This window comes from Odocoileus virginianus, chromosome 14 (assembly GCF_023699985.2).
Source record: "Odocoileus virginianus isolate 20LAN1187 ecotype Illinois chromosome 14, Ovbor_1.2, whole genome shotgun sequence".
Classification (NCBI taxonomy): domain Eukaryota; kingdom Metazoa; phylum Chordata; class Mammalia; order Artiodactyla; family Cervidae; genus Odocoileus; species Odocoileus virginianus.
Window position 1 is genome coordinate 565,440 of NC_069687.1, and position 27,757 is coordinate 593,196.

The 27,757-nt window shown below is 65.9% G+C and overlaps 1 protein-coding gene across 1 annotated transcript in view; it reads right to left on the reverse strand.

The window, feature by feature from the left end:
• SLC12A7 (solute carrier family 12 member 7) overlaps positions 1-27,757 on the reverse strand; it is a 63,101-nt gene that overhangs the window by 19,958 nt on the left and 15,386 nt on the right. Inside the window, 4 exon segments of the mRNA XM_070476433.1 lie at positions 1,115-1,169; positions 3,661-3,807; positions 4,673-4,795; positions 5,117-5,211. Of these exon segments, the coding sequence (XP_070332534.1) occupies positions 1,115-1,169; positions 3,661-3,807; positions 4,673-4,795; positions 5,117-5,211 (420 nt within the window).

Sequence of the window (27,757 nt, forward strand, 5' to 3'; positions counted from 1 at the left end):
CGCCTGGCATCTGCAGGGACTGCCCCCGCGGGCAGCCAACTTTGGACGCCGTGACTGAAGGAGGTGCGGCCCCAAGCAGGAGGCCAGGACCCAGGGCCGAGAGCACGACGGCCGGCACCTGCGTTCTCTTAACTTCGTCGAGGATCATTTAGGAAACCGGGTCACCTGCTCCACATCACACCTCCGGGCATGGTGGCACCCAGCTTGCCGGCCCGCCCCTGGTCCTGCTGCTTGTGGGCTGAGACCCCACTCGGACACCGACCAGGGACTGTGTGTGGCAAGGGGCACCTGCGGGACACCTGAGGGCACACACCCTCCTGAAGAATGGCGGACCCCTCAGGGGGCTGACCACAAGGTCCTCCCGGGACCCCCGGCCACCTCCCCCAGCCCCGCGGTGCTTTGGTGTAGCTTAGTCCTGGCAATGACTTGCCTCAGGAACAGAACCACAATCTGTGGGAAATCAGAATCTAGAACCAAAGAGATGCCATGGCTCGTGAGGCGCCAGCCACATCCACGGGCGGCAGCGTGAACACAACAGGAAATGCCTCAGAGGCATTTTGGAGGAGAAACTGGTTTCACGGGGACCCCGAGTGCTTGGGCTCCAGGGGACGAGCCGCAGGTATGCACCGCACCCTAGCCTCACAGAAGCCCCGCTGCGCCCCAGGGGTGGGGACACAGGGTGGCCGGGGGGCCCCCTGTTCAACCACAGGGTCACTGCCCACAGGCCCCTGGAGGGTAAGCCCCTGCCATCTGCCCCTCTGGACACAGGCTCCCTCCCACCCGGGGACTGCTCTCAGCTGCCCCAAGGCCACCTCGTGGTGGGGCACTTCAGTCACTCAGTACAAGGCTTTTCGACCCCATGGACTGCAGCCCGCCAGACTCTCTTGTGCATGGGATTTTCCAGGCAAGAACACTCGAGTGGGCTGCCATCCCCTTCTCCAGGGATCTTCCCACCCAGGGATCCTGATCTGCAGGCGGATTCCTCACCCCTGAACCACCTGGGAAGCCCAACGCCATCCGGGGTGCAGGGCAAAGGTCACAGGAAGTGGCCGCGCAGCACCGTCCACCCACGCAGCCCCTCCTCACCACGCCCGGCTCCCCACAGCTCCCCTACCTGGGACCACGCCGTTGGTCGCAATCGCGCTCATGGAGATGGCGGTCAGCATCGTCTGCGGACAGACAGGGGGCTTCTCAGAAGACGGAGGGTTTCCAAGAGTCCCCTCAGCATGCAGACGGCACCAGGCCTGGGACAGGGCCACCTGCAGGCCAGCCCCCAGATTCTGACTGCAGAAGGGCTGGGCGGCCGCGTGGCCGGAGCACTCAGGACCTCGGCGACTTGAGCCACAATGTCGAGCTCCTAGGATCACCCAGGGGACCCCCGGCTCAAGGCCCTCCTGCACTGAAGGGCTGGCTTCTAGCCAGTGTCTACTCCCAGTGGGAGGCAAGAGGCCCCATCGAGATGCCTGTTTCCTTGGGTTAGAGGACGCAGGGGAACGCCGTGGAGGCACACCTCCCGTGAAGCACCCAGGACCCCATCCGTGGTGGAGAACCACGGCAGCCTGTCCAGGGTGGGCCACCTCCAGCCCCACCACCTGCGCAGGGAAGTGGCCACACCTGCGGGCTGCAGGGCCTTCACGTCACAACCTGAGAAGCAGACGGAACAGCCCTGGGGAGGCGTGAGGCCTCAGCAACCATCTGGCTGGGTCCTGCCGGGCGCACTTCCAGCTCAAGGCCCTGCTGTTTCCCGCTTTCATCAGTTTTGGGGGAGATTCTTCCAAAGATGCTCCCGGGTGCGGCAGGTGCAGAAGAGCACAGCGAGACCCCAGCGTGACCCCACAGCCTCGGGGCGGCCGGGACCTGGGGGAGGCCCGCGGGGCGGCCGGGGGACCCTGGTCATCTGCCCGCTGGGTCCTCTCGGGCCGGTGGCACTTGCGGTCAGGGCGGCTGAACGGCCCTTCTCGCCACAGGAACGGAGGGAGGGGCAGGGCCAGTGCTGGGGGCCACCTGCAGGGGGCCTGGTGCACCCAGGTCTGAACACGTCACCAGTGGGAGTCCCCTGCTTCCAGTGGGAGCCCCAGGAAACATCCAGATGCTCCCAGTGGGCAGGGGGGCTGCGGGAAGTGCAGGACGGACAGACAACTGGGAGTGGTGACCATCCAGGAACACTCACTCACCCCACTCCTGTGGAGGCTCCATCAGGCCCCATCCTTGCCGGCCCGTCAGCAGCCAAGGGCCGACCTGCCCATGGGCAAGGGTGGGGGTCCCAACGGTCAGGCCCCCCACTCACGGGCAAGGGTGGGGTCCCAACGGTCAGGCCCCCCCACTCACGGGCAAGGGTGGGGTCCCAACGGTCAGGCCCCCCACTCACGGGCAAGGGTGGGGTCCCAACGGTCAGACCGCCCACTCACGGGCAGGGGTGGGGCTCTGACGGGGGCCCCCACTCACGGGCAGGGGTGGGGCTCTGACAGGGGGGCCCCCACTCACAGGCAGGGTGGGGCTCTGACGGGGGGCCCCCACTCACAGGCAGGGTGGGGCTCTGACGGGGGCCCCCCACTCACAGGTAAGGGTGGGGCTTTGACGGGGCCCCCCACTCACTCACGGGCAGGGGTGGGGCTCTGACGGGGGCCCCCCACTCACGGGCAGGGGTGGGGCTCTGACAGTCAGGCCCCCCACTCACGGGCAGGGGTGGGGCTCTGACAGTCAGGCCCCCCACTCACGGGCAGGGGTGGGGCTCTGACAGGGGCCCCCACGCACAGGCAGGGGTGGGGCTCTGATGGGGACCCCCACACACGGGCAGGGGTGGGGCTCTGATGGGGACCCCCACTCACGGGCAGGGGTGGGGCTCTGACAGGGGGCCCCCACTCACGGGCAGGGGTGGGGCTCTGACGGGGGCCCCCACACACAGGCAGGGGTGGGGCTCTGACGGGGGCCCCCACGCACGGGCAGGGGTGGGGCTCTGACGGGGGCCCCCACACACAGGCAGGGGTGGGGCTCTGACGGGGGCCCCCACGCACGGGCAGGGGTGGGGCTCTGACGGGGGCCCCCACTCACGGGCAGGGGTGGGGCTCTGACGGGGGCCCCCACACACGGGCAGGGGTGGGGCTCTGACGGGGGCCCCCACGCACGGGCAGGGGTGGGGCTCTGACGGGGGCCCCCACACACAGGCAGGGGTGGGGCTCTGATGGGGGCCCCCACTCACGGGCAGGGGTGGGGCTCTGATGGGGACCCCCACTCACTCATGGGCAGGGGTGGGGCTCTGACAGGAGGCCCCCACACACAGGCAGGGGTGGGGCTCTGACAGGGGGCCCCCACACACAGGCAGGGGTGGGGCTCTGACGGGGGCCCCCACGCACGGGCAGGGGTGGGGCTCTGACGGGGGCCCCCACACACAGGCAGGGGTGGGGCTCTGATGGGGGCCCCCACTCACGGGCAGGGGTGGGGCTCTGACGGGGACCCCCACTCACTCATGGGCAGGGGTGGGGCTCTGACGGGGACCCCCACTCACTCATGGGCAGGGGTGGGGCTCTGACAGGAGGCCCCCACACTACAGGCAGGGGTGGGGCTCTGACAGGGGCCCCCACTCACGGGCAGGGGTGGGGCTCTGACAGGGGGCCCCCACACACAGGCAGGGGTGGGGCTCTGACGGGGGCCCCCACTCACGCAGGTGCAGCACATGGACACGATGAGGAAGGACTCCAGCACGCCGGCTGCTCCCACGATCCACGTGAGGCGCAGAAAGAGGATCACGCCCAGAATGTTCTGCAGGCAGGGCAGGTAGACGCCGATGAAGGTGCCCATGCCAGGGCTCTGCAAGAGAGCAGGCGCCGTCAGGACTGGGCCAGAGCTGTGTCCACGCCCTGGATCCCCGGGACCGCAGAGAGGCCACCAGTCCCTAAACCACGACGGGCACAGAAACACCGGGCCAGACAGACGCCGCCGTGTCCTGACCACGGGGTGGATGTGCCAGCGAGTCACCCCTTCCCAAGGGTCCCGCCTACACGGGGCCCAGATGCGGCCTGGTAGAGGGGTTGCCCCATTGCAGGGTAACCACGGGAGGGTGTGTGATGGAAATGGCGCGGGTCCCTGCACAGACCATGGCCAGGAAGCCAGCCCGTCCTGCCGACAGCCGGCATGACCCCAGCATCAGGTGGCCCACTTGGGATCTGGGGCCCGGGGTGGGGGCACCATGGCCTGGAGGGTGAGCGGAGGGGGCCCAGGGGGGCAGGCGGCGGGGGGTCCCGGGGGGCGGTTGCGGGTTGGGGGCACCGTGACCTGGAGGGCAAGCGGGGGTGGCCCAGGGGGCAGGCGGCGGGGGGTCCCGGGGGGCGGTTGCGGGTTGGGGGCACCGTGGCCTGGAGGGCAAGCGGGGGTGGCCCAGGGGGCAGGCGGTGGGGGGTTCCGGGGGGCGGGTGCGGGTCGGGGGGCACCATGGCCTGGAGGGTGAGCGGAGGGGGCCCAGGGGGGCAGGCGGCGGGGGGTCCCGGGGGGCGGTTGCGGGTCGGGGGGCACCATGGCCTGGAGGGTGAGCGGAGGGGGCCCAGGGGGGCAGGCGGCGGGGGGTCCCGGGGGGCGGTTGCGGGTCGGGGGGCACCATGGCCTGGAGGGTGAGCGGAGGGGGCCCAGGGGGGCAGGCGGCGGGGGGTCCCGGGGGGCGGTTGCGGGTCGGGGGCACCTTGGCCTGGCGCCGCCGGCTGTCCTCTGCCTCCTCATGCTCCACCACGCCCTGGCTCAGGTTGGTGTAGTTGGCCAGCTTGTTGAGCAGCGAGGACACCATCGGGTTACTGTCCATCTCCTCCTGTTTTCGGGCCGAGATGTGGAGTCAGTTACACGCTGCCCCCCACCCACCCCGATGCACAGTCCAACTGACCAGATCAAGCATCTGGGAGCGTCCCGCTCCCCGAAAGTGGGCAGAGGGCTCTGGACACAGCCCAGGGGGCAGGGGTTCGAGGTCAGAGCTCCAGGGATCCCAAGTGGCCTGCATCCAGCCCCTGCGAGGGGCTCCCTGAGGCCGCGGCCTGGACCCTCGGTTCACTGTGAGGCCGGGGGTGGGCCTCTTTTCTTGTGCGGATGATGGCTCCTCACGCCACCTCCCGCTTAGAGGGGGAGTGAGGTTCACCTCGAAGAGCGCCATGTTCTTCCCTTCGTAGACGCTCTCTGTGTCCACCTCCCCATGGCTGATGAACGGGCTGCTCTCCCTGGGGTGTCCATCTCCTGCGGGGAGGGGAGCACTCAGACAGGGAGGGGCTTGGTCAGACAGGGAGGGGTTCAGTGAGACGGGGCGGGGCTTGGCCAGGCGGAGGGGGTCGGTCAGATGTGGCGGGAGTCACAGGGGGCAACAAGGGAACCCGCCTCTCTCGATCTGGCCCTCACGCCCTCAGTGATCTGTTTGGGCGAGGGAGCGGGGCAGAGATGAGGCCCAGGGCCGCGCTGGGTTCAGGAGCTTGGGGATCAGCCCCAGCATCGCAGGTCCTGCAGGACAAACATCTCACAACGAGCGGCTCCTGCAAGCATGGCCGTGAGCGTCTGCCGGGACCAGGGGTCGCCCCTCACCGCCCAGCCCCCCAAAATCCAGAGGCCCCACTCAGCTCCACGCCCCTCCACCGAGGCCTCCCAGCCCCTCCCCAGCCCGTGGAAGCACCCAGCGGGCAGAGCCCCGGCCCTGCTGGATAAACCTGCGCTGCCCAGCCCCGGGGACCACTGTGGGGGCACAGGCCCGTGGGGCCCAGAGCTGGGGTCAGTGCTTGCGGGGGGTAACCACCAGCAGACAGACGCGGGGAGCACGGGTGAGAGCTGGAGGCCGGGGTGGTGCCCGTATGAGCCGACCACCCAGCAAACCAAGGTCAGGTGAACGTGAGGGTCACAGGCTATGACACCCAGGAGAGGATGCGCCTGCCGGGGCTCCTGAGCCCCAACAAGCGGAGCTGAAAGCCAAGCGGGGACCACCCACAGGGCGGGGCCCCCTTGGGAGAGAGGCCCCGGGGGCACAGGCCAGCTCCAGAAAGCTCCGGAAGCTTCCAGAAGGGGGGAGGGAGAAGACGCCGGGCAGGGACACGCGATCCTGCGCTCACTCGCGTGTTCTCTGAAACCGAGGTTCTGACGTCAGGTCAAAGCAAAGGCCACAACACACCCCTACGGACCCCATTTCCTCCCTCGGGATCTTCCCGACCCAGGGGTGGGACCTCTTTCTCTTACAACTCTGGCACTGGCACGTGGGCGCTCTGCCATGCGCGCCACCTGGGAAGCCCTTTAAGAAACACAGCTGCCCTCAACCAGGCAAGAACTCGTGCCTGAACGGCCCCTCCCTGCTCGGCGGGCGTCTTGGGGCAGCGCCAGCCCCTCCCTGAATCCTTCCCGCTTCCCGCCGGTCACTCAGCACCCTTTCCCGGTCCCCACGACTGGGCTTTTCTGGTAATAACAATCCTTTTTCTGGTAAGGAGAGCCCTGCATTTCCGACTGGGTCTCTGGCGAAAATGAAGCTGCAGAGAGCTGTCTGCAGACTGGATGCTGGAGGACACGCAGGCCGGCCCAGCCCGAGAGCTGGCTCCAGCCACGCCAGCCGCCCCCGGAGGCGTGTCAGGTTCCCCCTCTGCCCGACCTTGCAAAGTCACGGCCCCCGCCTGGGTCTTGTATTTCTCATCCGGGAGGGGCGGCTGGCGCAGGCAGGGCCTCGGCTCCGCTGTCACAGAAGCCCTGGGGCGCCCATCCCAGCCCCACCTGGAAGCACAGCCTATGCAGGTGGGGCTCTGGAGGGGCGGCCTGAACGCCCTCAGGCACGGGGTGGCCGGGCACCTGGAGTGGGTCTAACCCTCAGGAAAGCAAGTGGCGACCTCAATCGGAAGCTGGGACAGCCCGCCCATCCCTGCAACTGAGAGAGCTCTGAGACCAGAGGCCGGAGGGGAACAGAAGGGGCCGGGGCGCGGACAGGCCACCACCAGGGTGCACGGACCCGGGTCGGGTGGATGTGGTAGCTCGTCCCGCCCACAGGGCGACCCTGGAGACTGGGAGGTGACATGGCGAACGCCCCTCCCCCAGGCCAGGACAGGCCGCACGCTGCAGGCGGGGCAGGCAAGGCGGGTGCCTGCATACAGGAAGCCCGGCGCCCGGGAGGGGGGCCTCCGCCTTCCCACCTCGCTGCTTCTGACCACGGTGTTGACATCATGTGCAACGAGCAGGGGACGCGGGACACACACAAAACGCACCAGAGGCACAGCAGCACACACCCCGGGCCTCCCCATGAAGCCCGGCCTGGAGGCCGCGCCTGGCACGCAGCGAGCCCGGTTCCCTCGGGGACCGCCAGGACTCGGCTCCCTCCCGTCCTGGAGACTCGCCCAGGGCTCCGGCCAGCACCAGGAGACGCGCACACGGGGACAAGCGGCTTCGCAAGCAGATGGGCAGCAGCCTGCTCCCCAACCCGCTCCAGCCGAGACCCCGGACTGAAGATCAAAGAGCAAGTGCTTCCGGGGCTCCCCTGGTGGCCCAGGGGTGAGGAGCCGCTTGCCAAGCAGGAGACACGGGTTCCAGCCCTGGGCTGGGAAGACACCAGGTGCCCCAGAGCAGCGAAGCGCGCGCCCCTGGAGCCTGTGGTCCACAGCAAGAGGAGCCGCTGCAACAGAAGGCCTGGGCAGCAGCAAAGACCCAGCACGGCCGAAATAACACACAAAGCAGCCAAGCAGAGATCAGGTCATAATTAAAGGGGAAATCCAATGTTTCCACCTGAGGGGCTCACCTGTTTTCACAAAACAGAAAACACCTGTCACCCTTAACCGCTCTCACCTCTGCAGAATAAACAGCATCAGCTTTTACCTCTCAAGCAAGCAGCAGGTTACAACTCCCGTCTGCACAAAGGAGTCCCTGGCACGAAGACTCCCAGGGCCTGAGCCCCCCGTTCACATGGGGGCTCTGAAGGGCCGGGGTCCTCCGGGGCTCACTCTGCTTGTTCGTGATGATGGGGACCCAGGACCAGCCCGAGCAGAGGGAATCCCGGGGACCTCACCCCATCCATCCTCCTGGGGCGGGTCCCCCAGTGTCCCCGAGGGCCCAGCCGCTGTCAGGACACGTGACGAGGGTGCCCCCAATGCAGATCAGGTGTCCGGGGCCAGGTCGGCTGGGAGGGCAAGGCCCCACCCTGCCGTCCCCAGGCCGGGCACTCAGGAGAGGCAGCCCCACTGGGTAACCTGCTCTAACGGGCAGGCCAGGCTCACGTCAGACATCTAATTACGAAACGGCCAAGAGGCCATGGGGCGGACCCCCAGCGCTCCCAGCAGAGCCGGTCCCTGCATCTGTCGGTTCATTCCCCACTCACCCACACAGCCCGCCTCGGTTCACAGGTGGGGCCCCTTCAGAATGCCCCAACGTGCCACCGCTGGGGCTCACCCCGCACGCTGATCCGCGCATGCTGACCCACCCCGCGGCCTCCGCCCTTTTCACCTGCCCTGCGTCCGGTTCCCCACACCAGTTTTGATGCCCCACTGACGGCTCCATGAGATGCAAACTGAACCCTGAGTCCGTAAACCTGAGTGGGGACCAGGGATGTGTGGACACAGGGCTCTGGACTCGGGGCGGGAAGCCCGCACGGCGCTCTGGCCCCTGCTCTCCCGAGGAGACTGGGCGTCCTGGTCATGAACACAGCAGGGCCTTCTGCAAGGCGTGGGGATGGCCAGGACCAGGCGGGGGCAGAGCCTCGGTCAGAGCCCTGACCGCCGAGGCCCCATGGGCGGCAGCTCCTCCCCTTCCACCGGGCCTGTGTTTGGGGCTCAGCACGTGTCTCCGGAAAGGCCCCCAGGCTCAGGGCCAGAGGCGCTCCTGAGGGTCGGCTGGGCCATGACCTCTTCCCGCTGCTGGGCATGGGCGGCCTGCAAGGGGGTGCGGGCGGCACCCAGTCCTCCCGGGGGACGCAGGGCACCTCCAGCACAGCAGCCCCACCTGCAGACCTCGTGGTGAGCCTGACCGGCCACTCCTTGGGCCCCCCATGCGGCTGCGGCCATGGCCCCTGCGGCGGGCTCTCCTCCAAGTCACCCGGGGCTGGGACCAGGAGTTTCAGGCCCCAGGACAGCCAGAGTTAACGAGCGCCCCCTGCCCTCCATGCTCTGCGACCAGGATCGACGCTGGATCTGACATCCAGGACCTGGCCACCAGCGCACCGCCCAAGGGGCATGGGCCCAGAAGCAGCACCCTGCGATCAGGCCGGAAAAACTGAACCGCTCGAGCCCGGGGGCTTCCATGCTCTCACAGCAAGTCTGGGGCTGAAACAGTAACTTGTTCTGCAGCAAGGACAGAGCCGCCCATGGCCCCTCCAGTCGACACCGCCTCCGGCACAGGTATCTCCCCCAGCATCTGCTCCTGGAGGGCCGGCTGGCCAGCCTTCCTACATGGGGCTCTGGCGGGAGACAGATGCTCCAGCCCACAGCTGGGAGCCGCGAGGGGGGCGGCAGGTGGACGAGCCCGTAGCTCCCAGAGCCTCCATGGGGTGGATGAGCCCCGGGTCCCCCAGAGCCTCCACAGGTGGACGAGCCCCAGCTCCCAGAGCCTCCATGGGGTGGATGAGCCCCGGGTCCCCCAGAGCCTCCACAGGTGGACGAGCCCCAGCTCCCAGAGCCTCCGTGGGGTGGATGAGCCCGTAGGTCCCAGAGCCTCCATGGGGTGGATGAGCCCCGGGTCCCCCAGAGCCTCCACAGGTGGACGAGCCCCAGCTCCCAGAGCCTCTGTGGGGTGGACGAGCCCCGGACCCCAGAGCCTCCACAGGGGTGGACAAGCCCCGAGCACCAGAGCCTCTGCGGGTCTCCCTGACCCTCACTCTCAGCCTGCGAGGCCCCCGTGCCATCTCAGGGAGGAGCAGACGCCGAGACGCCACGTGCCAGGGGCCGGGCTGGGTGACATGAGTTGGCAAATGTAGTCTCCGTCCTGTGCACCAGCCCTTCTGGCCCACCCTGAGCCGACCCCGCCGCCAACAGCCCCCCTGCCAGAGCTGCAGGCAGGGCCGCCCCACCCCGGGCCACGGTGCAGGGCGGGAGGCGGGCCGGCACCCTGCCCCCAGCTGGGAGTGCCCTCCACACGCGTGTGCCTAGCATCTGGCTTGCCGCCCGGAGCCAGCGCCTGGCGGGCGGGAGAGCTCAGCGTGGAGAGGCGGGCAGGGCCTGCTCACGGCACCTCCGAAAGGCCCTCATGAAAGGGCACTCACTCCCAGGGGCATCCCGCCACCAGCACCCTGGTGCGACCGGGAATGAGCCGAAAGCACAACGGGTGGCCGAGCCACGGGGAAAGGCCCACCGGCCCGGGTGTCCCGCTCACTGCCCCTAACCCACCACCGCCGCCTCCCGTGCTGTCCCACAGAGCCCTGGGAGAAAGGTCCTCCTACAAGACCCCAAGGACTGGGGTGCTCAGAGAGAAGGACTCAGGAAGGCTGCAGGGCTGGGGTGACATGGCTGCCCTCCAACCAGGACTGAGGCCATGGCCACCCCAACAGCCGGGCCAAGGACACCCCCTGCCGAGACGGGGAGGCTCCGGGCGTCTCGGCTTCCAAGAGGCGCCAACACAGAGAAGCAGCCAGACACCCAGGGCGCACACAGAAGCATGGTTAACACACAGCCTTCGGCGCTGAGCTGGCTCCTCCAGAACAGAGCGTGTTCCAGGGACTTTCCTCCCGTCTGGACCTGACCCCGTGCCGGGCAGTGAGGGCCACCGGTGGACTCAGGGAACCTGGCTCCCTGCAACCCCCTCGGTCACGTCACTGCCGCGGCTGCTCTGGCCGCTCCTCTCTTGGGGACCCGAGACTGTGATCCAGCCTAGGTGGTGTGCAGGGCCGGCCCAGCCAGGGTGGGAGGCGGGCACCCCGTGGCCTCCTGGGACGGCTCCCGTTACTGGCTCAGGCTCCATCTGGCTGTGGTCAAGACCCCAGCTCAGAGAGAGGAGGAAACCCAAGAACCACCCCGTGCTGCTCTCCTCTGATGCTGGCTCCACACGATCCCTCCCCAGGGACCGACCCGGCCCATGAGCCTCCTGAGAACCGGGCCTGATCCAAGGGTCACCTCTGGGACAGGCCGGCTCCAGGGCAGGAAAGCAGGCAGGGTGAGAAGCCTCAGCAAGGTGCAGGGTCTCTGAGGGGCCTCCTGACCCCCCAGGGGACAGCCCGCTCCATCGGACACCTGAGAGATGGTACCCTGGGGGACAGCTGCACGCTGACCGCATGCAGACCCCAGACAGGCTTGGCCGCAGAGCAGCTGCAGGCCGGGCAGGAGGGGGAGGTTCTGGCTGCGAGGGGCAAGCACAGGCCCACAGGCCCGTCCAGCTCCTGGCTCAGTGTGCGGCCCAAGGACAACCTGAGCCCGGGAGACTGGCGCAGGGTCACAGGTCCCACCCCGGCTGCGCGAAGCTCAGAAGCAGACCTTCCACCTCCCCCTGACTCTGTTCTCAAAAAGAAAGCACCCCCAAAACAGGAGACAAACGCAGGCTGGGGCCCCAGCAGAAACACCAGGGCCTCGCCTCTGAGCCCGAGCAGAGGTGCGGGTAGCTGGCCCCGTGCAGATGCCCAAGGCCCATGGCAAGACCCCGCACCAATGGCTCCCGCCCGCCGGCCAGGGGCAAGCTGCAGACCCCCGCCCCCCCCAGCCACAGGGGCACCTGGACGGGGCACTCACTGGGGCTCCTGGCAGTGGGCTCCGGGCCCAACACAGCGCGGGCCACCTTGGACGGGGGAGCGGCCATGGATGGGGGAGCCAGGGCGTCTCATTCCTGGGCTGGTCCCACCGCAGCGCAGCTTATCTGCACAGACCAGGCCTGGCTCTTGGGGGAGCGCCCGCTTTCTCATAAAAGAAAGGTGTTAACCCTTCATGCTCTGCTCTCTCTGCAGGCAGCGCTGCCCGAAGCCCCCGAGCAGGCAGCCCACGGCGGCCGCCCACCACAGACCGCGAGGCCCCAGGCCCAGCTGCCATGCCGGGGCGCCGTCCACTCCCGCCAGGCCCCAGACCTGGCCTGGCCTCACTCTAAAGGGCCCCAGGGTGGCGGGGGACTCTTCCCTCTTCAGCCCGAAGGCAGTGGTTGCAGAGACGACAGCCCACACTCACCGCCGGACAGCAGCGCCTGCCCTGCGGCCTCACGCGTGTGCGGCCGGGGATAGAGATCCCGGGTGGCTGGCCGGCGACACACGTCCACCCACAGCCTGTGGCTCCGATCCCCACCCCGAGCCCGACCACAGGCCCTGGGAAGGTAGCCCCGCCCGAGGCCACCATCCCTCCACGCAGCAGTGCAGGCTGACCCAGAGGTCACCCAGCCAGGCACCAGGACCTGCCGGGGTCAGCTTAAGACTGCGGCCGCTGGGCAGAGTCCCATCCCCATAGACTCTGGGGGCAGGAAGCGGAGGGCAGCCCCTCACCCACGGTGTCCAGCCTGACAGACACCTCTGGCCAACCCGGCTGCCACTGCAGCAGATCAAGACCCTGGGCACCGCAGCCCTGACTAGGCTACGAGTCATCACCGCCTCTGGGCCAGCCCCCAGCAGCCCAGCGAGTCTCCCCCACACACCCCCCAGGCAGAGAGCTTACCAGCCCCCCGCCCGCCTCCACACAGGGGAAGTGGTGTGCTAAGGCGCTCAATCATATCCGACTCTTTGCAACCCTGTGGACCCTAGCCTGCCAGGATCCTCCATCCATGGGATTCTCCAGGCAGGAATACTGGAGTGGGTTGCCATTTCCTCCTCCAGGGGAATCTTCCTGACCCGGGGATGGAACCTGCACCTGCTTCTCTTGTGTTTCCTGCATTGCAGGCTGGTCCCTTACCACGGAACTTCCCTGGTGGCTCAGAGAGTAAAGAATCTACCTCCAGTGTGGGAGACCTGGGTTCAATCCCTGCGTCAGGAAGATCCCCTGGAGGAGGGCATGGCAGCCAACTCCAGTGTTCTTGCCTGAGAATTCTGTGGACAGAGGAGCCTGGCGGACAATAGTCCGTGGGGTCCCCAAGAGTCGGACACAACACAGCAGCTTCACTTTCTTTTCTCTCTCCTTTACCGCTAGCGCCACCTGGGAAGCCCAAAGCAGTGGACCTTTAGAGTCAATTACTTGATTACCCTGATAATCCCCGTGGCTGCTGGTCCCCTTGAATCCCAGGGTGAGAAGGGGACCCCGCTCTCCAACAAGACTCGGGGCACCGCCAACCAGCAGGTCTCCGTGTGCTGGGGCAGCAGTGCATTCCTTCAGCCCAGCCCACTGCGGAGCAGGGGGCGGTGAGCAGGCCTGGCTCACTGGGCACAGTGGCCCCTCCACGCACACGCCCCGCTGGCCTCCGGGCCCTGATTCCCTGGGGGAGCCCGTGGAGCACACAGCATCTCTCTGCCCAGGACTGCCAGGGACCCACACACCTGGCAGTGCTCCAGCAAGCGCCCCAGACACACACAGACACGCACAGACACGCAGAGACACAGAGACACACATGCACACGCACAGACACATGCACACACAGACACAGACAAACATACACGGACACACACAGACACAGACACACACACAGACATGCACACACACGCAGACACACAGAGACACAGACACACACAGACATGGACACACACACACACACACGCGCGCGCGCGCACACACAGCATCGACCCGACAGGATGTGCCGCCCGCTGGCTCCAGCCGCCTCTCAGTGGAATCCCCCTGGGTCAGCTCAGTGTCCCGTGGCTTCAGGCCCTGAGTCACCGCCCTGAGGTGCTGGTCTTAGGCCAGGTTCCCCCGCCCTCACCCAGGGGCTGCATCCCAGAGAGCTGCATTTCTGGAGGGCAGACTGCTGGTCTGTATAAACGTCGGACAGCCTGCATCCCTCTGGTCTACTCAGGCAGCCAGGCCCAGCACAGATACACATGCCCCCATCACCGGAGGAAGCCACACACACAGAGGCCTGTCTGCAGGGCCAGCCACTCCCAGTTGGAGGCCACAGCCCACCTTCAAGGGAGGCAGGTGGGTACTGGCTTCCCCTGGACGGAGCCACTCCCACGGCAGGGGGCCTGCAGTTAGGAGGCGCCAGGCGGGACTGTCACGGGGCCCGGACAGCTGTGCTCTTTGTGCGGGCGGGGCCGAGGGCCGCAGCTCCCTGCTGGTGCAGAAGCGTCCCCTTGAGACGCCACCCTGACGCCCAGCGGCTCATGAAGCTCCAGTCCTCCCTTGCACCCTAAATCACAAGCTGGTTCCCACAGCCGCCCTCCCCCAAGACGGCGCAGAGATGCCCTGCTCACTCACTGACGTCCCTGGACCACGACGGACCAGGGTGGATGCTCCACAACCTTCACGGAACAAACTGCAGCTGCTGGAAACTAATGCCCAGAGGCCCCGGGCCCGTTCAGCCCCTTGGGGGTGCTGCTGTCAGAGACAGACCCTCGGGAGTATCTCTCACACCCAGACTCAGGCAGCCAGCACCACTGGTGTCCACAGCTCAGACACCCACCCAGCACAGCATCGAGATCGGGGGTCCGGGGGCATTCCAAAGGAAAGACCCCAGGGTGGGGTCTAAGGCTCCTCACAGGACTCGAGGGCACGTGAGCAGAGAACGGACTCAGATCCGGGCACAGGCACCCGAGCGGGGCCAGCACGGCCCACGGTGATGGGCACCCCCAGGAGGCAGCACCTCCAGCTGTCCGACCGGATGCAGACACCCCAGCACACGTGACCTGGCCCCGGGGACCTCCACGCGGAGGATCACACACGCCTGCAAACACACACACACACGCAGGTCTGCGGGGCTCAGCAAGGAAACTCAGAACGCTTCTCCCAGTTTCAGAAAAGGACCGTGGCCTGGAGGTGGCCCCAGAGCCTCAACAGGCACGGGGAAGCCAGGCCACAGGCCGCCCGCCCTGTGAGCGTCCAGGCCTGGGCCGTCCTGCGCCTTTAAAATGGAATCTGGCCCTCCCGCCCCCTCTGTCCAGCATCACGACTCTCCCGAGTCCGGAGCCCAGAACGCCCACAGAGATTCCCACGGCGGGGGTGCCGGACACGGGCCGGGGTCAGCCCTTCCTGCTCAGCATCCGCAGCCCTTCCTTCCTGGAGCCCCACGACGGGGCAACGCCGACGCCTGACCTGTGGGACAGACCCCGCAGGCTCGTCCCGGGCCCCTGCGGCCATACTCATGTCCTTCGCCCAGCGCCCCGCTCCGCGCTCTGGCTGGCCCAGGGCAGCCCCTTGAGAGCCACGGCCACACTGGGCACCGGGCAGCACAGAGCCCAGAATCCTGCAGTCCCAGCAGGACCCAAGATGATGCCCCAGGGCTTCCGGGGGCCGACTCCACAGAGGTCAAGGAAGCCCCCAGGTGACCCTCAGGGCCTGAGCCGCAGAGCGGGAAATCACAGGAGAGGCATCCAAAGAGGAAGCACCAGCGAGGAAGGGGAAGTGAGAGCAGAGCCGGGGAAGGGGAGGGTCTGGGGGGAGCCGGGCGGGACCCCCTGTGCAGGGGCTGGCGGGGTCCGGCGACCATCCTGGGGGCGCACACAACACCTTCCCAACACTGGACACCCCCCCACTGCCCGCAGGCCTCCCCCCAGCTCTAAAGCCCAGGCCTGCCAACCCGACTCAACCAAGGTCAGAACAGCAGCGGCAGTGCAAGGTCAAGATTTGGGTGTTGGCCACCGCACCCTGATGGAGGCCTGGGCCTCGGACAGCCAGGAAGTGGGCCCTGGCTTCGCACGCTGACCACAGGGCTCCATGCGGGCCTGGCCTGGAGCGCAGGGGAGCGCAGGCAGCTGGGCGGCCTCCGTGTGTCAGGGCTTGCGTGCCAGGCCCAAGGGCTCAGGCCGGTGGGCAAATTCCAGGTCAGCCAAGAAGGCTGCAGCAGACAGCCCCGCCCCTCCCCTTCCTGGGGGCAGCCCACCCCCGGCCCTCACCCTGGGGTTGCACGCCTATTTCCAGCCTGCTCCAGCTCGGGAAGGCCTCCCTGAGCTTGTCTCACCAGCACCATCAGGAGGCCCACCGGGAAAGCAGGCGCCTCCCAGAGGGTTCAAGGGCCAGCCACAGAGTCGGGAAGGAGCTTCAGTGACCCTGAGTAGGCACGGCCCTGGGCTGGGCCAGGGGGGCAAGGACCCCGCACACGGGCCTGCAGAGGGGCTCCACCAGTGGTTCCATGCTGCAGAAGCAGGACGGAAGGGCCCCTCAACAAGCAGGATGAGCGCTGCTTCCCAGTCGCCCATCACAGTGACAATGCCTTGGCTATCACAGGGCCTCTCTGGGCACCGCTGTGGTCTGCTTCAGGCAGACTCCAAAAGGCAACAGCATGCCTTCCTGTGACCTCTTGGGGGCTCTGCCCAGGGAACCAAGGCCTCCGCCGCCACTTCTCTGAGGCAACGCGAGCGAAAGACAGCGAAGTCCCAGGTTCAGTTCTGTGTCAGCTCATTCAAGTGCCAGGATCAACTCAGAGCCCAGAGGGCTTATCGACAGGCACACGAGATGCCCACACGCGGCGTTTGCTGGGGCCCCTGCCTCTGAACACGCAATCAAATGGGATTCTAGACAAGCCCAAGGCAGGGGCTGAAGTGGGCCTGGGACAGAGAAAGCAGGAGCCTCAGACGGAGGGCGGGTGGGGTGCTTGCGGCCCCCCTGCAGCCACATCCAGCTCTGCAGACAGCCACTGAGGCCCGCCCGAGAAGGGGCCAGTGGTGGGGGGGGGGGGGGGGAGGGAGGGTTGCCTCCCTGGGGGGCGGTGAGGGTCCCCTGAGGACCCGATGGCTCCTGGGGGCCAGGGAGGCCACCGGCCCGCTAGCTGGAGCCGCAGTGGGGAAGGCTGGGCTCGGGGACTCTACCTGCAAGTCCTGCCTGCTTTCCACGGGCAGCTGGCTGGAGCCCTGCCCAGCCCCACAGCTCTGGGCAGAGGAAGCAGGCGGACCCCGGGGGAGGGCCAGGACCCTGCGGACCGGGACGGTGCACAGCCCCAGGGAGGGCCCGGCCTCTTGTCCTGGAGGCGGCTCTGAAGGCCCTGTCGCCTGCCCTGGCGTCACCGCCTTTCCTGCCTGGTCACCTGCTCCCCAATGCTGCAGGGACCCCAACTTCAACGGGGCCCTGAGCCTGGAGATGAAGCAGCGCCCTCGGTGACCCACCCACCAGCCCTAGGGAAGTCGGGGCCTGGAGCCAGGTGATGGAGAAGCAGGCAGGGGATCCTGGGGATCCCCGCCCCCCCACCTCCACCAAGAGAAAGTGAAAGTGCCAGAAACCTCTGGGTTCCAGAAGCACAGGGACAGGAGGACGCGGTCTGAGCACAGCTCTGTGGCGGGTGGAGGAGGCCTCTCCCCGCCCCGGCAGGGACCTGCTGTCCTTCCAGCCCAGGACCCCACAGGGCAGTGGGCTGGTCCTCCGGGCAGCTTATCTGCCTGGCGGCCCTTTGCCCCAGAGCAAGCGGAGCGCAGTGGAGCAGAGGCGGCCGGGAAGGAAGCAGGCAGGCACTCCGCCCCCCTCGGCCTTTCCGGGGGTGGAGGTCACACCAGGTCACGCGGGGGGCCTGGGGACGCTCTCGGAGAGGCCCTCCCCCGTCTCCATAGCTACCCAGGGCGTCTCGCACCTCCCCACGACCCCACCCCGAGTTGGGGAAAGGTGCTTCCTGGGTCCCGGGCCGGGGCGGCAGGGGGGAGGGACATGAGCCCACCTCCCCTGAAGCCTTCGCCCTGCGCCCCCACCACGAAGCTTAGGGAGGGGGCCGCGGCAGGCATGAGACGGGGCGACGGAGGAGAGGGGAACCGCAGGGGCAGGCAAAGTGGTGGGAACTAGCGAGGAGTGAGAGGCAGCGGCGGGGCCCGGGAGGGGGCGGAGAGCAGCCCCACAGCCCTTCTGGGCGCGCCGTCCGCCTCCCCGCCCCGCGGCCGCCCCCTCCTCCCGAGACGCCCTCCCCTCCGGCCCCGGCCTCCCCCACCGGCCCGCCGCCCCGCGTAGCCGGGCCTCCGCCTTTGTCCCGCGGGCAGGTGCGGCCGCGCTCACCCAGGCTCGGGCAGTCGGGCTCGCCGCCCTCGGGCGGGCCTGGCGCCTCGCTCGGCTCGGCCGCCTCCTCCTGGCCGCCGTCCGCCCGCGCCTCCACGGGCACCACGGTGAAGTTGGTGGGCATGGCGAGCCCGGAGCTCCGGCCACTCTGCAGTCCCCGCTCGGCTCCGCGCGCTCGGGCGCGGCTCCGCCCGCTCCCGCCGACGCGGCCGGACCAGGGCGCAGGGGCGGGGTCCGCGCGGCCCGCCCCCGGCCCGCCCGCCCCACGTGACCGCACCTGCCGGCCCGCCGGCCCGCCAGCCCGGGCGAAGTTTGTGCGCCCGGGACCGAGCCGGGCGCCCTCGCTGAGAACCCCGCCCCAGGCCCGCGCGCTGGGGGCCGCCGCCGCCTCCGGACCCCCGGGCGGCCCCGCCCCAGCGGATGACTTTCGGTTCCGGCGCTGCCCGCTTTGCCAATGTCCCGCGCAGGCCTCTGCCCACTTAGCGCCCTCACTGCCAGCTCGCTGCCCGCAGCTGGACCCCTTCCGGCCTCACTGCACCCTCACCCGAGAGGGCGACTGCCCACCCCTCGCGTCTCCCCTCCCCCCTGCCTGACTCACCCAGAGCTCGGTTTAGGGAAGCGCTTCCCCAGCAAGCAGAAGGGGGACACAAGCCGGACACAGATCGCCAGGCACTCTGCCATGGGACCCCCGCCCACCGGGGACCCCAGCCCATCCCTTCTGGCTCAGGGAGCCCGCCCTGCCCCACCTTGTCGGTCTGGTCTGGGGAGGCCCCTGGGAAAGGGAAGCTGAAGCATGGAAGGCACAGGTGGGCCGCCAGACCCAGGGTGTCACCTGCCAGGTGGTCTCCAATCACCCTGGAGTCTCTTAAAGACACAGGAAATCTGGCAACGGCCAAAAGTCCATCGAAGAGAAATGAGTTCAAAGAGTTTCAGCAGCTGGGTGCAGTGGGTCACCCCCAAAACGTTTTTACAAAAATGAGGTGAAACGTAGGTGGTGTGGGCAGCGAGGTCAGGGCACTGTAATGGGTCAAGCAGGCCCGAATCCTGTCTGAAAAGGCCTGGGGTTGCTCCTGGCCTCAGGCAGGAAAGTGAAAGTGTTAGTTGATCTGTCTTGTCTGACTTTGCTATGGACCTTATGGGATTCTCCCAGCAAGAATATCGGAGTGGGCTGCCATGTCCTCGTCCAGGGGGCCTTCTGACCCAGGGGTTGAACCTGGGTCTCCTGCACTGCAGGCTGACTGTTTACTGAGGCCTGGGGTTGCTACCGGCTGTAGGCAGGAGGCTTTATCTTGATCTCTGTTCAGGGATCTGGCTGTGCATTCCCTGCCTTGGGTTCTTGTCAACAACCAAACCGCAGAGAGCCAGGCCCAGAAAAGCTGATCCCCATGGAAGACAAAAGAAGCAGTGAGGCAGTCTAGACTCCCACCGCAGCCCCGGATTGCTGGGCCCACGGGGAAGGCTCCCACCCCTACCCGGCACCCGCCTTCCGAGGAGGGGGTGCAGCCGACCTGCCTGTGCAGAGGGGGGCTCTGCAGGCCTGTGGAAGGGGCCGGCGTGTCAGAGGTCGGCCTTGTTCAGTGTCAACTGGCTTCCAAATGCACTTCCTCATTCCTCTCTGTTCCCTAGGAGCAGAGTCCCTACTGGGACAATACTGTCAGCCAGTCTGCCCCTGAAACTAGGCAAACACTCAGTTACAACGAGGCCCCCAAACACAAAGACCGTAACTCCTCGAGGTGGCCTTCGAAGTATTTAGTGATCGGGGAGAAGGAAGGGACTCACCATGAAAAAGCCAGACTGAGGCTCAAGCTCTGGGCTGTGGATGGTGCTGGGTGACTGTCCACCCTCCTGCAGGTTGGGGAGGGTCCCCAGACATTCTCTGGGAAGGGCCAGTCCCCTGGGGAAGATGACACCACAGTTGCAGGGCTGAGGGGTGGGGGGCACAGACCCTCTCCTGTCACCTATGAGGACCCCGCCCACTGTGGCTCAGAGAGGGGTCGCCGTGCCCTGGGCCTGGGATGCACCCGCCCCCCCCCCCCCCACAGACACAAGCCAGTCCAGACAGAGCGGCAAACCGCAGGGCCAACCCAGCCCCTGCCAGCGACCTCTGGCCTCAGTTTCCTCATCTGCAACACTAGGGGTAGACCTCCTGGCAGCCCCCAGGGCCACCGCGAGCCGAGACCCGCCCGGGCTGTGAGGGGGCTGGCAGCCCGCCTGCCCTCGGGGCCTGCCGATAAAACCTCCCCCACCCGCGCCCACCGGCGGCAGTAACTCGGGGCGGCAGTCGGCAGAGTCTGCAGAAGCCTTTGTGGGTGACCCTGCATCCAGCCCCCCCACCCCACACTGTGACCCCAAGTCCAGGCCCCCCACCCCGGGGCTCCCCTTGGGGACCCAAGTACCGCCCCCTCAGGAGCCCGGCAGTTTGCAGCTAGGCTGCCAGCCCAGGCCCCATCTGGCTCTGGGTCCCGTGGAACAACGCCTGGCTCCTGAATCACGTCGTTGCCACCTAGGAGCAAACAGAACCCAGCCCTCTTTCCTTCCAGGTGAAAGGGCTGGGGAGGGCGGTGCGGCGGGGGAGGACTGCGCCAGGGCACCCGTGGGTCCTTGCACTTTCCTGTCGATTCGGGGTTTTCTCAAACTAAGATTGTTTTATAGCTCTCGGTAAATAAATTTCCTTTTTTCACTATATGTAAAAGAAACAAACATCAAGGACCTACTTATATAGTGCAGGGAACTCTGCTCAGCGTCTTGTAATACACTATAATGGAAAAAATCTGAGAAAGAATGTGTGTGTGTAACTGAATCACTTTGTTGGATACCTGAAACCAACACAACTTTGTAAGTCAGCTAGACGTCAAGTGAAACAACAGAACAGACAAGAAAAGTTCCTCATTTCCAAGGGGCCCGCGGTATCTTGGACGCTGCCTCCATGGCCTCGGCGCCCCCGGGGAGACCCGGCCCCGCCTGTCCCAGCTGAGGACGTCCTCTGCCTGCTGGCTGAGTGGCCGGCTCATCCTGGTGCCTGGATGTCCCGGGCCCGCCCACCCTGCCCCTCGGCCTGCCGGAGCAGGGCACACACAGCAGTGGGCGGCACCTCCCTGCAAAGTCGGGGTGGTGCTAAAGACCAGCAGACCCCCGAGACCTGGCAGGGCGGAGGAAAGGAAACGACATTAAAACAACACATGGCTTAGCAAGCCCAGGGCCTGAGCGCTGGAGGTCTGGGAGCCTGTCGCAGGGCAGACGGTCCAGGAGACCCCACGGAGCCGGCGGCACATCTCACTCCCCACCACCCAAGGCTGGGGGGCCCTCACGCCAGCGGGCAGTACCCTCCTCGCCCGTATTGTGACTTCACCCCCAGGACTCCCAAGTTAGAACAACCGAGGGCTTCCCACTTCCTTTAAAGTCCGAGACGCATCTGCCCTCTAGCTGCACAGTAGCCTCTTTTCAACGAATCTTGAACAAACGTTCACTGTCAGCTCTGGGAACAGTCCTCACTGGCCCTGGCCCGGGGTGGGATGCGGGCTGGGTAGGGGGAGCAGAGCCTCAGGTTCCCGGCTCCTGCCTGAGTTCCACCAGGAGGACCCAGAGCCCCTGATGAGAAAGCGGCGTCCCCACCCTGAGAAAGTTGGCCCTGTAATCTGAGGACTTGGCAAAGCGCTTTCCAAACCCTGCAGAGAAGGGACGGGGGTGGCGAAGAGAAACACTGGACCTGGCTGGGCCCAGCTGGATTCTTGGCCCTAGGCCTGCAGGACGCTCGGACGACTGGACAAGCTCAGCCACCAGCCAGGGCCGAGGAAGGCCGCTCTGGGCATGACAGACCCTGAGATGGGGGTCACCCCTCCAGGAGAGACAAGAGTGGGACCAGGCAGGCCACGGCCCCACCCAGGGGGCTGAACTGAGCTGAAACCCCGATAATGCTGGCTGTTTCTGGGGGTTGTTTCAGCGGGTTTATCAGCAAGAGGGTCAGGGCCCAGATCTGCGGGGGGACAGGGAGAGAGGGGGCCCAGCTGCTCGGAGTGCTCTCAAAGGGGGCGCCCAGCCCTGCCCACCTGGGGGAGGGCCCCGGGAGGGCAGGGTCCCGCATGACACCTGGTCCAGCATGACACCTGGTCCAGCAGGCCGGCCCCACAGCACTTTTGTGAAACCAGATCTGGCCTGTGAGACCCTCCCTGGGAAAGCACAGATGCTCATCTGGACCTCAGACCGCACACGGAGCTAAGATGTCCCAGGCAAGCTCGAAGAAGTCCTCCCTTGATCCACAGGATGCTCCAAGTCTCACCATGACACTGAGGGACGCACCTCTGACAACATGGCGCTTTTCCAGCAGCGGGACCCGGGGGTGCAGAGGCCAGTCCTGCAGTCCTTGCGGGCCCCGCCCAACCCTGTCCTGGGGCCACAGAGGGGCCTGGAAGCCCAGGGCCCTCATCACTCTGACCCTGACCCCCTGAGGGCCGTCAGCCCCACAGGGACCCTGGGAGCCCTCGGCCACGCACATGTGTGACACCGCCTCCTGTCCACCCCATCTATGTGCTCCCGTCTCATCTCACCCTTGGCCAAGTGCCCAGCGGCCAGGCCACTAAGAGCAAAGGTGACGCTCAGGGCTCTGGGGCTCGCAGCCCAGTCTCTCGCCCACCCTGCCCCCCTCTGCCATCTCCGGGGCAGCCCCCAGCCCCCTGCACTCCCACCCAGCCCCAGCCCAGGCCCTGGAAGGCTCAGGGCGAGGGCAGGGCACGGCCGCCCCCGCTGGGCTTCCCGGGGAGTTCCTGGGTGGGCTGGCACCAGCCTCCTGTGCCAGGACGGAGTGCGAGGCTGGGGAGCTCGACAGGAGTGTCAGCTTCAAACCCCGGAGCCCCTGACCTCCCTTCAGGCCCCACGGCTCCCCTCTGCTGCTCCGCCCGCCCCCACCCTGGCCTGGCCTGCATGCGGGGGGTCCCCAACCTTGCAGCCCTCCCAAAGGCCGTCGGGTTCCGCGCGCCGCACTGGGGTTGCCTGGGACCTTTCTGTTGATGCGGCGACCAGGCTCCCCTCTCACCCCTCAGAGTGCTGTGGGCTCCCCCAGGAACCCGGCGGGTTCCCAGGACACCCCGTGGGGCGGCTCCGGGGCTCACCATCAGGGAGGCTCCAGGCCTGCAGCCTGAGATCAGGGCTGCAAAACGCAGGCGTACTGGATCGTGTCTGACTCTGTGCGACCCCATGGATTTGCAGCCCTCCAGGCGCCTCTGTCCACGGGATTCTCCAGGCCAGAATACTGGAGTGGACTGCCATGCCCGCCTCCAGGGTCTCCCCGACTCAGGGATCTAACCCACGTCTGCTGTGTCTCCTGCGCTCCCCGGCGGGTCCTTTACCACGGAGCCTCCTGGGAAGGCCATGCAGGAGTGGAGGCTAGGGACTGCGTCGTGACCTGGGACGCTCACAAGACACTAGGTGGTCATGGGGAACAGTGACCACTTCTGTACCTCAAAGACACGGCTGGGGCAGGAGAGTGGGTGCAGAGCCCACGGCAGCCGCGGGCTGAGCAGCTGACCCAGGCCTGTGCGGACCCTGGAAGGACCTCCCGGCGGAAGGGCGGGCGGTCGTGGGCGGGCTCTGTCACCGCCCAGCAATTCCACAGAACTGTGTGGGCCCAGAGACGCCCCAGGTGTTCCCAGCGGCAGGTCGGCCCACGGCAAGCAATGTACGAGCCCGCTAATAGCAACAGGCGAATGGGGAGCGGGTCCTTGCGGTGGGCTGTACAAGCTGAGGAGGCCAGAGGAGGCTGCGCCATCCTGCCCGCGTGATGCCCCGGGAAGGAAGATCAGCACCCAGCACGGACCGCTGCCAGGACAGCACCGCCTTGAGCGGGACAGGGCTGCATGGGGCTCCCGGAGTGGACTGGGGTGAGCAGCCCTCACTGGAGGAAGACCACCAGACTCTACCATCTGAGCCACCACGGTTAAGCAGCCCCTACGACCACCTCCTGGAAGGAAAGCGATGGCCAACCTGGACTGCATGTTATAAAGCAGAGACGCTACTTTGTCAACAAAGGTCCGTCTAGTCAAGCTATGGTTTTCCCAGTGGTCATGTATGGATGTGAGAGCTGGACTATAAAGAAAGCTGAGCACCAAAGAATTGATGCTTTTGAACTGTGGTGTTGGAGAAGGCTCTTGAGAGTCCCTTGGACTGCAAGGAGATCCAACCAGTCCGTCCTGAAGGAGATCAGTCCTGGGTGTTCATTGGAAGGACTGATGCTGAAGCTGAAACTCCAGTACTTTGGCCACCTCATGCGAAGAGCTGACTCATTTGAAAAGACCCTGATGCTGGGAGGGATTGAGGGCAGGAGGAGAAGGGGACGACAGAGGATGAGATGGTTGGATGGCATCTCTGACTCAATGGATATGAGTTAGGGTAAACTCCAGGAGTTGGTGATGGACAGGGAGGCCTGGCGTGCTGCGGTTCATGGGGTCACAAAGAGTCGGACACGACTGAGCAACTGAACTGAACTACCACCTCCATATCTGGGACTTTGTCATACTGCAAAACTGAAACTTGTCTCCCTTAAACATCAACTCCCAACCCCCACCCCTGCCCTAGGGACCCACCGCCCTAGACTCTGTGAGTCTGACCCTCCAGGCCCTCATGGGAGAGGCTCCGCCTCCGTGGATCTGACCATCTGGGCCTTTACACCGGGACTGACTCAGTGCCTCTCCTTCCCTGACAGCAGATCCTCGAGAGCCTTCCACGCTGGAGCCTGTATCAGAAGGCCTTTTTTTTTTTTTTTAAATAATATTTATCTATTTGGCTGCTCTGGGTCTTAGCTGCAGCATGTTGTATCTAGTTCCCTGATGAGGGATCAAACCCAGGCCCTCAGGACTGGGAGCTTGGAGTCTCAGTCACTAGATCACCAGGGAAGTCTCAGACGTCCTTCCTTTGAAGGTGGAATCACACTCCATGGTCTGAATGGCCCACGCTGTGTTCATCCATCACCATCGATGGATGCCTGGGTTCCTTCCACCTCTTGCTCACTCACTTTCCTCCGTGCTCCCCTGTACAGAGGCGTGGGGAATGCTTTCCAGGGTCTGTATCAAGCAAGAAACATGAGCATTTAAACTACACTCCTTGTGGGTGAGGAGTCACACAGAGGTGCACACACATGCACACCTCCCCGTCAGGAGGAGACAGGAGTCATCTCAGTGGCTGACTCTGCCCAACAGATGGGGGTACTGACTCTCCATGGGACAGTTCTCTGGACCTGCTACGTCTGCTGACATGTGCCAGCCTAGTGGAGACAAAAATACTTCACAATCTTTTAAATGAAACAGCTGCTGCAGCCCGCAGATAAGCGGGCCACCCTCGAGTGCCCAGGGCGCTGATTTCTACCCTATTATTACCCACAGCACAGATAGCGAGACCACGACCTGCCCCAAGGTCATGCCCCCCCGTGCTGGGCCCAGGGAGAGGGCTGCAGCCGGGCTGAGGGTCGCATGCAGCTCCAGCCGAGACTCCTGGGCGCGAACCTCTGAGGGACGCCTGTGTGCGTCACAGGGGGCGGGGACACACACAGGCCCGGCTGTGGCCAATTCTGCTGAACGCTCCCCACACGGGCTGAGCCGTCACCCCGAGTTTTAAACTTCAGATCTGCTTTGGCAAACTGAACCAAACCCACCTCTCTTCTTGGCTTTCTTTGATTCCGTGAGGAGAGACAAGGGAAGTGCGTTTGAGGGACAGTCTGGGGTTGGACAGCTATCTCCCGGCTTAGGGACCTCATTCAAACCTTGAGCACCAGGCTCACGCCACGTGAGCGCGGAGAAGACTGTGCTAGCGCGTACGGCCCGCCTCTGTCGACAGAGAACGGCTTTTTGTATAAAAGCTGCAAGCCATTAATTTCTATTTTCTCAGGGCAATGAGTTAAAAATACATTTTAAAAATAAGCTTTGATTGCCGCTGAAGTTTGCCAAGATCACACGGGCCTCTCAGAATCCCCCAGCTCAGGCTGTGCCCCAACACAAGAGCCAGGTCCTTCAAGAGACCAGCTCGACGGGTCAGACCCTGTGATATGAGGGAACGCCGAGCCCAGAGGAAAACAAAACCCACGGCCAGACCGTCTGATTGCTACTCTCGGCTCCCCGAGGAGAAAAGGGACGCATGTCCGGAAAGCAGAACCAGGAAAGCCGTGTGACTTCAGCTTGGGAGGGGTCACGGGAGGGGCCAGAGCAGAGGGGACAGGGTTACGGGAGGGGCCAGGCCTGTGGGGATAGGGTCCCAGGAGGGGCTGGACCGGAGGGGACAGGGTCACGGGAGGGGCCAGACCAGAGGGGAGGGGGTCAGACCAGAGGGGAGGGGGTCACGGGAGGGGTCAGACCGGAGGGGAGGGGGTCAGACCAGAGGGGAGGGGGTCACGGGAGGGGCCAGGCGGGAGGGGACTGGGTCACGGGAGGGGCAGGGCCAGAGCGCACGGGAAGAGTATTTCAGGCACCCAAGGACGGCGGCTCCTCCGGTTCCCACGCCTGCAGGGACGGGCATCGAAAATGAAAGCTTCACATGCCCCAGTGTTCACTGCAGCGCGGCTCACAGCAGCCAGACACGGAAACAAATCAAGTGTCTGTCGACAGGAGAATGGATAAAGATGTGGCCCGTAACAGAACGGAATATTGCTCAGCCATAAAAGCAGAAGAAATAATGCCATTCTCAGCGACGCGGACAGACCTAGAGACGACCACAATGAGCAGAGTAAGTCAGACGCAGGAAACTCATCGCTCACACGTGAGTCTAAAAAAAGACACAAGTGAACTTATTCACAGAACAGAAACAGACACCCCCCCCAACAAAGAAACAGACTGATGGCTACCAGAGGGGAAAGGGGGAGGGGCACATTAGGAGCTGAGGATTAACAGACACGCACTAGGGAATAACCACGACAGCGCCCAGCAGCCACCGTCTCGGGGAAAGTCACAGCCTGGCGAGTGGGGTGGAACTGACGTGATTGAGCCGCAAGAACAGAAAGGATGTCGGCTGCCATTACACTCACAGGTGCCAGGGACACCTGCTTCCAAGGCCTGCATTATTCCTCTGCCCCGAACCCGGGCGGCTCAGAGGCAAAGACGCCGACTGTCGGCAGAGGTTGGGGACCTGGGCTGTGCCCTGTCACCCAAGCTCTGGGCCGTGGGCCTGCGGACAGGGCTCAGCCCATGGAGGCGGGGGAGGGATGTGCTGCTGGGGCAGCCCAGGGCACGGGACTCTGCGGGTGGGGCTCAGCCCACGGGGTAGGGGGGACGTGCTCGCTGGGGCAGCCCAGGGCACGGGACTCTGCGGGTGGGGCTCAGCCCACGGGGTAGGGGGGACGTGCTCGCTGGGGCAGCCCAGGGCACGGGACTCTGCGGGTGGGGCTCAGCCCACGGGGTAGGGGGGACGTGCTCGCTGGGGCAGCCCAGGGCACGGGACTCTGCGGGTGGGGCTCAGCCCACGGGGTAGGGGGGATGTGCTCGCTGGGGCAGCCCAGGGCACGGGACTCTGCTCTCCCCTGAAAAACCCAAGAAGCCTCTGGTGTTACCTGACGACTTCCTTTCTGGATGTGATTCAGAAAATAGGGTGAAAGTCACTCAAAAGTGCACCAGTTCGATTTACAGGACTCTCGTCTCGTGACTCTTTGCTGCCCCAGAGGTGGCCGATTCGGCAGCTCTGGAACCCTGCTCCAGCCAGGTGCCTGGCAGGGCCCCCGGGCGAGGCTGACTGCGGGAGGTGCCCCCTTGCCGAGCACCAGGGTGGGGGCCAGGGGAGCTTCAGGGGATAGGAGAGTGGGGTGGGGGGGAGAGGGAGGCCGGGAGGCCTCAGCTCAGGGCTCCCACACCCAG